General features: G+C 39.0%; 1 protein-coding gene across 2 annotated transcripts; it reads right to left on the bottom strand.

Moving 5' to 3' along the window:
- Positions 1-325: 325 nt before the first annotated feature.
- LOC123132341 (translation factor GUF1 homolog, chloroplastic) lies at positions 326-10191 on the bottom strand. Of its 2 annotated transcripts, XM_044552115.1 has the most exons (22): positions 9882-10190; positions 9571-9747; positions 9229-9315; positions 8968-9024; positions 8756-8821; positions 8260-8322; positions 8088-8132; positions 7839-7939; positions 7612-7708; positions 7256-7327; positions 5966-6120; positions 5822-5879; positions 5090-5170; positions 4910-4996; positions 4473-4544; positions 4214-4348; positions 3511-3584; positions 2541-2628; positions 1787-1864; positions 1244-1319; positions 989-1029; positions 326-857 (listed from the first exon to the last, which is right to left on the bottom strand). In XM_044552115.1, exons 1-22 carry the CDS (start codon positions 10086-10088, stop codon positions 762-764), a joined length of 2013 nt encoding a protein of 670 aa, XP_044408050.1. In that variant the 5' UTR covers positions 10089-10190; the 3' UTR covers positions 326-761. The 2 variants fall into 2 exon arrangements, 1 of the variants encoding a protein (XP_044408050.1); XR_006464649.1 differs by lacking the exons at positions 326-857; positions 989-1029; positions 1244-1319; positions 1787-1864 and adding an exon at positions 2709-2796 and having other exon boundaries at positions 2551-2628; positions 9882-10191.
- Between the last annotated feature and the right edge of the window lie 452 nt (positions 10192-10643).

A 10643-nucleotide genomic window follows, 5' to 3' on the forward strand; every position in this document is an offset into this window, starting at 1 on the left:
AGTTTCTAATGGTATATTTTTATAATTTATGACTCTTATTAAGTTGGTCAAATTAACGACCTAGGTACACGTGCAAGACTTGTAAACTGAGATGGATAGAGTACAAAGTTGAGTCATTTATTTTGGGACGGAGGGAGTAGTATGAAACATGAAACAGATGGACTAATTAATACTCCCTCTGTATAGATGTTTTAGGTCACTACTATTACACGGAGAATTGGAATGGAGCAGTGGTTGCAAATCATCAGGTCGTATGCTTACAAAACCTTGTTTACGTGTGCTCTGCCTGGGGCATCTTGCTCCAACTACTATTAAAAAGAACAAATCCTGTGAAGTTGCTGTATAATAACACGGCATAATCTTGTTTATGTGTTGCTTCTGCATAATCCTGTGAAGTCCAAAGTTTTCCAACCAAAAAACTTTTGTGAAGTCAAACCTTTCTGTACAGGATACTACAGGCCTGGCAGCCATCCTTGGCGAAAAGATATACCAAAATGATAAATCCTGCCCAGGTTACATGATGAGATTGACATCGTTCATTTACCAACCCGCACAAATAACTGCGCAGACCGGCAGATCACTCGAGTTGCACGGCATCTTTTAGCTTCATAACCTGACATGCCAACAAATAAATACAAGATTAGCAGCTCAGTTCTTCGGTTGGTTCCTTTGACCTGCTTTTTTTTGTCTCAAGACGCATTAGCTTCCAGGTATGCTCGCCACTCGCCCAAATGACACAGAATCTGGAGGTCTTTCACAACTCAAAGCACCTCCTTTTCCAGTTTCAGCACAGCCATGAATGCCTCCTGAGGAACTTCGACCCTTCCGATTGCTTTCATTCTCTTCTTTCCTTCCGCCTGTTAGCAAATGTCAAAGAAACATATTATCTTGTCTACTATAGAGGAAAGCCCTCTTAAAATTTAAGAAGTTAACTTCTGCTGAGCACAATCAATAGATTCTCCAAAGCTAATTTTGATCGAAGAATTACCTGTTTTTTCAACAACTTCTTTTTCCTTGATATATCACCCCCTGCAAGTGAAAGAAAACAGTGGTGTGACTAATCTTTTGCAAGCTGTGAGGACAAAGTGTAGCGATCTTTGTTTTTAAGAAATAGACCATTGCAGTAACTAATAGAAAAATGTTCAGATAAGTGTGTACAGGATCAAGAACATGAGACAAGGAACACAGCATTTGATTGGCTTTATGAAAATGTCAGAGTACAAGTTTTAGTATTTCAGTTTACCGTAGCATTTTGACAAGACATCCTTCCTGATGGCTGATAGGGCTTCGCTTGCAATGACCTTTGCACCAATACATGCCTGTCAAAGTGCTGATTAGCATCTGATTGCTATAAACAGGAGTACTAATTGAGTGGTTATTACTCTTTGGAAACATATGGCTGCTCCTACTTTCCACCAAGCTACTCCCTCCGTCCCATAATGTAAGACGTTTTTTGACACTGCACCAGTGTCAAAAAACGTCCTATATTATGGGACGGAGAGAGTACTAAAGTAGCACTTTTCTGATTTAAAGAACTGACCTAGGCCCTCCTAAGATCTAAGCCAACACGGAGGTGGTCCCAGTTCCTCCTTTGTAGTTTGTGATTACAATCAACTCACTAACAAAGAATTTGATTGATGTTCTTTCTTGATATAGGTTGCCAAAAGTGGGTGAAACATGTTAGGCACCGCCGACCACAACTTACAGTCTCCCATGATCGTCTGCCCAAGCTTGCTATGCTGATATATTGCAAGAAATATGTGAGAACAAGACAGATGAAGCTCACTTGAATAGGTATTTTAAACATTTGCCGAGGTATAAGTTCTTTCAGCTTCTGGGTGAGCGCTCTGCCAACAGTGTATGCCTAGAAAAATATTCCAAATATCAGATCACTTGAGAACTTATTGCATAACAACCAGTAAACATAAGTTGTAGCTTCCAAAATCAAGTAGGAAGTGAATACATTGCACAAACAAAGAGTGAACTGTAAACTTGAATATTTAGGTGTTAGGATCTGAGGACATCTGATGCTTAACATCTGTTCAAAGGTTTGGTGATGACCCTAGAGTATATGGGTTCATGAACACAAAAAAGGAAGACAAATATGAGACTAATTCTAACCTAACATAATCTTATCTTTAGCAATAAGTATGGTTTCATACTGAAATGTGTGAGTATTTTCCAGGTTCTTAATATCCTTTTGCGGTTTGCGGTAAATGTATGTTCACATGGAGGTGTTTCTAGACAGCATACATTCTCTCTCTGGTTTTAGAGCTATATATCTATCAACAATATGATTGTGCATAGACCAAGAGCTCTAGCTTTCGAAGACTCATGAAGAGAGTAACACAAATGAGTCTGCACAGATAAATGAATCCTATATATGATGGATCAAATCAAAGGTTATACGTCAAGGACAAAAACAAAGGTTATATGTTTGAGAAAGAAATCAAAAGGTTATATATTCGAGAGAGAAAATAAAGGTCATATGAGTACAGTTGTACTAGCTAGCAAGCATGTGTCTTTAATAGGTAAGGCACCTTCTCTTTGTGTACAATTGTCGACAATGCTTCCACAGGCTCACCATTGATTTGTATGTCCAGCTTTACTAGGTCACTTACCCTGTACCTGCAAATTAGGAAAATATACATCAGTTGATTTTGCACAAGGAACTATTGAACACTAAAAAGCAACAACAGATGGCTAACGTTTAGAACAATATACGAGCAACCACGGTGCTGGAATCTGAAGTGCAAACAATCTTTTATGTGAGACCTCTGTCTAGTCTTTTATGACCTGCAGTATAACAGAAGTCTAACCTTCAAACTGGTAATATATACATCCCCTATCAAGACATGTGTACAATAAAATGTAATATTATTTGAGAACATTGTGAAATAAAATACTCCCTTCATTTCTATATACAAGGCCACTTCATATGTTATGTCTAACTTTGACCATTAATTTTACCAACAAATGTGAGTTATATGCCACAAAAAGTATGTCAATGGAAGCACATTTCAAAGAACTTTCCGATGACATATTTTGTACTCCCTCCGTCCAAAATTACTTGTTGTAGAAATGGATGTATCTAGACATATTTTTAGTTCTAGATGCATCCGTTTTTATCCATTTCTACGACAAGTAATTCAGGATGGAGGGAGTATGACATATAAGATATAACCCATATTTTGTTGACCAAAATTGTAAGTCCAAGTTTGACATGAAAAACGAAGTGGCCTTGTATACATAAATGGAAGGAGTATTAAACTCCATAACTCAATTGTTACTGCTAGAGATTATATTCACATAAGCAACTGCCACATCATGATCATTAAAGTGCCTTGGAGTAGAAAGCTAGTGGAATATGTTGCAGGAGCAATCTTGTATTGCTCTACGGAAATAAGCTAACATATACAATGCATGCACAATTTGTCGGCAAACCCTCATAGGATGGGGTAACACAGAACAGGAATTAAAAGTACATAACACTGGGGAGGAAATATGTACCCGACAACTGAATATTCCATGCTAGCATATCCTTTGCTTCGAGATTTCAGTTGATCAAAGAAATCACCAACCATCTGCATAACAGTTACAAAAAATATATTTTATAGAAAGACCACCAAGTAACTGGATTGGTTTCTTAAATTGAAAAAACAAGCGAGTGGGCCTTCAGTATAATGCATGTATATTCGCCAGAATAGACAAGACTGATTCGTATATTGGCATTGTTGGAACACATCAAGTCAAGACATATACTTATGAAGAACCTCTCACAAAGTCGAGCACAAACAATATTACAGAAACCGCAGCAGATACAAAATTATTTGACGCGAGGAGGTGCATAAAATGAAGAATAAGGTTGGAAGGTTGCATTTGAATGAAGGTAGTAGTGATTAGCGACTGTGATGCTTAGTACTCCCTCCGATCCAAAATAAATGCCGTGGTTTTAGTTTGAATTTGAACTAAAACCACAACGCTTATTTTGGATCGGAGGGAGTATATGATAATTACACGATATTGATAAAACAATTACATCATCTCCACTGAAACTTATCTTTGGATAATATGTTGTATGTTTTGCAGATGCATTGAGGTATGCATCTCATAACTTCTCATAGTTGATCCTTTTATTTGCTTCATGCAAGTGTTAAATTTGATAAGTTACAGCAGGCAGAACATGTTTGTAGTCAAAATAGTTGCTGCATACCTCTGCTAGTGGTAGCATATAAGTAAGTTTGGCCCTGTTTTCTGTAATGTAGTTCATTTCCTTGAATTCACCTCTTCTCTCTTGACCCAGCTCCATTATTGGGCCAATATAGTCCTTTGGTGTTAACAATTCAATCTGAAACAGGGAAGAGCAGATACCAAATAGGAGAATAAAAAACGTGTAGAATACAGTGCCTCCAAAGTTCAGGAAAAAAGGACATGACTGCAAATGGATGGTGGAAGACTTATACAACAACCACCTTTACGTATGGTTCTTCAATCGACCTCTGTTTACCAGGTTCTGGAAGCAAGGATGGATTTGAACATTCAACCTACATGACATCTGTAAGTAAGCATATGTGTACATTAACAGTGCAATGCCAGATAAATAAAGATGGTATGTTTACAAGTCAATCTGGATCAGTAACCATTTTGTTTACTTTATTAAAAGGATGTCAGATTTAGCAACCATGGCTAGGTCTTTATGCAACCTGCAATGGCTTAGCTCATATGCTTAACAGCAGCATTGAGGAACTCTTCAGCAGTAAGCAAGAAAAGGGTAGAAACATCTAAAATGGCTGGAAATGGTTTCCATCTCATGTCCACCAAGTACAGTGGGAGTTAACTTGCATATACAAATAAAGCACTAGATGGATCCCAAGAAAAGACAATGAAGTTCAGCGGTCATAGAACTTACAGTTTCATTATTGGAACAGTTGACACGGTAAACCACACTGGGTGCAGTAATTATTAGGTTCAAATTGTACTCTCTCTCAAGCCTTTCCTGAAAATACAGAACATTACATTGTACAAAATTCAAGTCAGCATGGTTGTGATGTGAGATGCATTATTAAGAGCTAAGTAGATTGTACAAAACCTGAACGATTTCCATATGAAGAAGACCAAGGAACCCACATCTAAATCCGAACCCCATGGCACTAGAAGATTCCGGTTCAAACTGCGCAAATAACCAAGATAAATATCACCAAGCTAAGAAACGTAATACAAAATGCTAATGGGTGATCAACACTCAACATCGCAGATTACAGAGCCCTAGAGAATAATTGCACTGCAACTTTTTATGTGTTTTCTGCAATCTCTTCTAAATGTTGTACAAATGAGATTGGAGACCAACACTATTTTCTTACCATGTAGAAATGGAACACTGATCAACTATTCATAAATGAAGACACTGCCTTTACTACTTTTTTTCTCTTTGCTCATGTTTTAATGCAAGAATACTAAATCATTTTCTTTAACATCAGGGGACAGTATATAAACTAAATATTCGTTGTTAATTTAGCTGTCATAAATTGCTTTAGAACTTCTATGCCTTCTGCGGGGCAAAATAATAACAAAACTTTGGTTATATCAATGCAAATCCGTATACAACAATCATGGTCTACTTGCATGTTGCATCTAGTATGAACTATATTAGATCAGTTTTCTTGAAGGTTCATACAGATGAACTACGATATCAAGATATGGGTTAAGAAAAGAAGTCTGAACCTTCAAACTAAAAACAAAATAACCAAATTAGTTCAACAATACACTCATGCTAATCTGACGATCTTGCACGGATGGCTCATAGGCATGATAAGAATCCCACCTTTAGGGCAGCATCATTTAGCTGAAGTCTCCCCAATGCTTCCCGCAACTCCTCAAACCTAGTGCCAACTTGAATGTTTAATACAAGATAAATTATGCTTCTGCAGTGAAGAAAAAATTTCATTTCAAGGAGAAAGTACAGTACTGATCTGCCTCTAAAGGAAACAAGCCGCAGAAAACCATTGGAGTAGCTTCTGAATATCCTGGTAAAGCAGATTCCGCTCTTTTTGCAAAATGGGTAATTGTATCACCCACCCTAGCATCTGCTACTGATCTTATGGAAGCAGAGAGATAGCCAACCTGAAGGAGTGGTAAAGACATAAAGAAATTTGGTTTGACAGAATTATTGCAGTACTCACTATGAATAGAATTTGGGCCTCTTTGGAATACAGAATTATAAAAACACAAGAATAGGAGCAGTGTAGGATTTAGGTATCCTTGGTTTGCTGAATTCTGTGTGAAACAAAAACACATGATTTTGCAAAACTAGCTTGTTGGATGCTCCATAGGAATTTTACAGGAATTTGAAGAGAGAGAAAGAAGGTGCATGCAAGACACGAAGGAAAACTTTTAAAGGTCTAACACCTCTTGCTAGAATTTCTAATTTACTATGGAGTTGGGACTTATGAAAGCAATCCATAGGAACTTCGATGATCTCATTCCTTTGATCCAGAGTTCCTCCATAAGAAAATTCCTACGTTTTGACATCCTACAGGACTTCTTTAAAGGCCTCACTGGAACACAGCTTTCTAAGAACGTACAAACATAAGAAATGTAGAAATGAGATTGCATACCATCTAGAAGGGAACCAAAACAAGGGAATATGGACACTTCACAGGAATTTGGAGAGAAAGAAGGTGCACGTGAGATGCAAAGGAAATTGTTAATGAAATTTGACCTCCTGCTAGAAATCCTATGAACTTACGGTGTAGAAAAGCAATTAGTAGTAAATTGGCTGCTCTACTTCCTATTATCCAAAGGTCCTGGATGGGAAACATTCAGATAGACCGAAATCTTACAAAATTCCTATGAAAAATCCTTCAACCCAAAGGGGACCATAATGCATAAGATTTGATATTACGCACGGCTTAATTCACGTCATCTTGAGCTAACCCGAGTCCAAATGGAACAGCAACCTGCCCGAGGTATAGTCAAGACACGTGCAGAACTGTTCAGAGACTCTTGGACTGTAGGATTTTCGAATGAATTTTGAAAGATTATAATCTTTAGGGATTTTTCCCCATAAGAGCCCTCTGGATCATAGGATTGGGGTTGACAAATTCCTGTAAAGTTCCTTCAAGCCAAAGGTGTATAGATGGCATATTTGGTGAACTAGACCAATAATCTGGCGTCGATTAATACATGATAGAAGTCCCCATTTTGGTAACTAAAGTTGATACCACGAGACAGTCAAACAGTGAACTGGCAAAGTTACCTCGCCAGCGTGCAGTTCATCAGCTTCCATCTGATTGGGGGATAGTACACCAATTTCATCAGCAACATACTCCTGTTTATTTTGACAATATACTCAGCATAACATTCTATACCCTGCACAGCTAAGGTTCCAGGGGAAAATAACTGTAAAATGGTATTATGATTGAGAAATACTTGACAGAAGTGGTAAAACACTAATGGCTTCATTTTGTTATCGCATACTAGAACAGAAACTTTGGATGGTAATTTACAGAAGTGGTATTGTGCACTCCAATGTAATTGTGTTTTCTGGAAAACTATTGTCCCTTGAGATGAACACAGCAGTTTACTGGAAAGGTTTCAGCTTTGCTTTAGTACCTTTTTATTGGCCATAAAACATATCTTGTCCCCTTTCCTTATACTGCCATCAATAACTCGAAAATACACAATGACACCTCTGTATGCATCATAATAGCTGAAATTACAAAGATAAACATTAAACCAAAGTTATTATATAGATCAATTATTTCTGTCTGCCTGTGGAACTTTGGCACTCGGAAAATTCACGGAGAAAATTTTAAGTTGATCGAGTTCTTAAAGGGTACCTGTCAAATATAAGAGCCCTGAGAGGATTTTTTAAAGTATCCTTTGGTGGGGGGACCTTGTTCACGATGGCATCTAGTATTTCGATGATGCCTATGCCCTCCTATAGAGACACAATAACAACAACACCAACAACAACAAAGTTAAATTATTATATCTGTTCGCAAAAGGAGATTAATAGATTCTATATAAAATTGTACATCAGCTGCGTAAGTAACTCTACAGAAAATAGTAAGGTAACGAAAACTAACCTTTGCTGAACACCTAATTGCATTACTGCAGTCCAAGCCAATTATCTGAGAATAGAGAAGGCAAGGATGAATTAGACTATTAAGAACCGATGGGGCATAATTTCGACTCGGAAATGAACAAAATTGTTTTGGGCAATTGTCAGGATAAATTAGAACAAACGTCAAAAAATACCTCTTCAATCTCTTGCGCGATGCGGTCAGGTTCAGCACCAGGAAGATCAATTTTGTTTAGAACCTAAACTAGAATAGAAAGTCATCTGTCAAATACACAAAAATGAGAAGCCATAACAGGACATCACACCAAAATGTCCATTTCATGAGGGAAACCACATAAAGACTTGGGAGATTTTTCCATCCTTTATATTCATCTACACGGAGCAAAATGCAACAACTGCTTAGCCATTTTAAAGCTACTTTTCATTATTGTCTGACTGAAAGGGGGAAACATCTTGCTCAAACAGTATATTATTGGCTGAAATATACTCATCTTTACTCAAATTTGCACCCAATTCTAATAAGGCACACATAAAACACTCAAAATAACTCTAGCGTCTCAAATGCTCGGGCAAATGAAATATGTGGATTTGTTAGCAGCGAAAGGTAAATATTGTAAAACTATAAGATGTAGAACTCATTATTGTGTGAAGAAATTGACAGCTCAAACTAACCGGTATGATTTCAAGGTTGCTTTCCAGTGCAAGGTACACATTTGCTAAGGTCTGCGCTTCAACACCCTGCATTGTCAAATCAGATATCTTTAACTGTCTTGGAAAAGATGTAATGGAAACTAGTGATGCCATTTAGCCAGCCTCTGAAGGCAAAGGTAAATGTCTTCGAGTACATAACTATTGAACTTACAGGAAGGAAATATATATTGCACCTGAGAAGCATCAACAACCAGCAGTGCACCCTCACAAGCAGCAAGAGATCGGGAGACCTAGCAAACAGTCGGACACTTCCTCAGATGTTTCAACCAACTCCAAATCTTAAAAGCATGCTAGGTTGAAAGTATCAGAGTGCCATCTCAGACAACTCTAAACGACCGCACAAATTGCAGTGGAGTGGAACATTCATGTATATGCCTGTATTTTTTGAAAAAAAATATATCTTCGCTGCCTGGAAGCAGCTTAATATGCCATACCTCATATGAGAAATCGACATGACCTGGTGTATCGATTAAGTTCAGGCAGTAAGGCTCATTGTTCATGACGTAACGCATCCGAGCTGCCTAAAACAACAAATGATTAGAGCGACAGTACATAAGAAGGAACATGCAGATCAAAACCATCAAGTAAACAACAGCGTAAGCTAACAAAATCACAAGAACATTCATATGGCAAGCAGCTAACAGCGAGTATCTGGTCTTATTTCTTCTCTCTAGCCTCCACATTTACAGTGGGTTAATATGTTTGGCTAAAGTACTTACGAGAACATATGGCATGAATCCAGAGATTTTAACCAACTACACCATCATTTCGCGTACCTGCAGTTTGATTGTGATCCCCCTCTCCCTCTCCAGGTCCATGTTATCCAGGAACTGCTGTTTCATATCCCTCTTCTGCACCGTCCCTGTCATCTCGAGGAGCTTATCCGCCAGCGTGGATTTCCCATGGTCGATGTGCGCGATGATGCAGAAGTTCCTGATGTTGGTAATGGGGACCTGCCAGACATCGAAAATTGCTACTTTCAGTTAAAAATTCAGGGCGCGCGCAAACTCCAGACAAGTACAATGTCGCGACTACTGATGAACACAAAGCTCAGGGCGTTGCGCTGCGTGAGGGAGGCGGAGGTTACCTTCTGGAGGCGGTCCTGGCCGGCGTCGGTGGAGGAGGCGGGGGCGGAGGCGGCGAGGCAGAGGACGCGGCCGCGGGAGGCGGCTGAGAGAGCGCGTGGGCGGGAGGCGGCCGAGAAGGGTGCGGCAGGGCGGCGGAGCCCTGAGGCGAGCGGCGACGGCGACGGCGGAAGGACGGCGAGGCGGCAGACGGCGGAGGTGGTGGCCATGGAAGGAGGAGCTCCGAGGTGGGCAAGCGTTGGCGCTTCTGGGCCGCAAGGCTTCCTTGCCTTGCCGCCGTCTGTCTATCCACAGACGCTGTGGATGTTTGGTTGCTAGCTAGTAACCGTTGCATTATTTTCATCCTCAACAAATTGCTAATATCTATTAAATCAAACATTTTGTTTGGCATCTCAAAATAAAAACATTTTGTTTGGACAAATTCTTTCATCAAGAGATAAGAAAAATACTCCTACAACAAAGGCTTGACAACTTTAACATGTTCATGACTTAATTTGAAAATATAGTTTTAGAATTGGACTAGCTAATAAAACCAGGATATTGGATAGCAATATATCTTAAGTTTCCTTTGGATGTAGACATTCATGGGCATGGCATTGCATTGGCTCCAATGCCAAATATCCAAGATATTGATACCAAGGTTCTGTTCAAATTCTAGTGTTTGGATGTTTGTGTATCCGATATTTAGAATCCCACGAAGACACCAATATTGATTCATGTTTGGATGGTGAAAATGTTGAATTGCAAATGGACGTGCTCCTCCT

The sequence above is a fragment of the Triticum aestivum genome, chromosome 6A (assembly GCF_018294505.1).
Source record: "Triticum aestivum cultivar Chinese Spring chromosome 6A, IWGSC CS RefSeq v2.1, whole genome shotgun sequence".
NCBI classification, from domain to species: Eukaryota; Viridiplantae; Streptophyta; class Magnoliopsida; order Poales; family Poaceae; genus Triticum; species Triticum aestivum.

Bases quoted from the DNA above. Each gene is read 5' to 3' on its own strand.
- LOC123132341 (XM_044552115.1), bottom strand. From the start codon at position 10,088: ATGGCCACCACCTCCGCCGTCTGCCGCCTCGCCGTCCTTCCGCCGTCG. The intron at 5,171-5,821 runs GTGGGATTCTTA...TTATTTGCGCAG, and splicing joins TAAATGATGCTGCCCTAAAG to TTTGAACCGGAATCTTCTAG. The intron at 4,997-5,089 runs GTTTTGTACAAT...CTGTATTTTCAG, and splicing joins TTCATATGGAAATCGTTCAG to GAAAGGCTTGAGAGAGAGTA.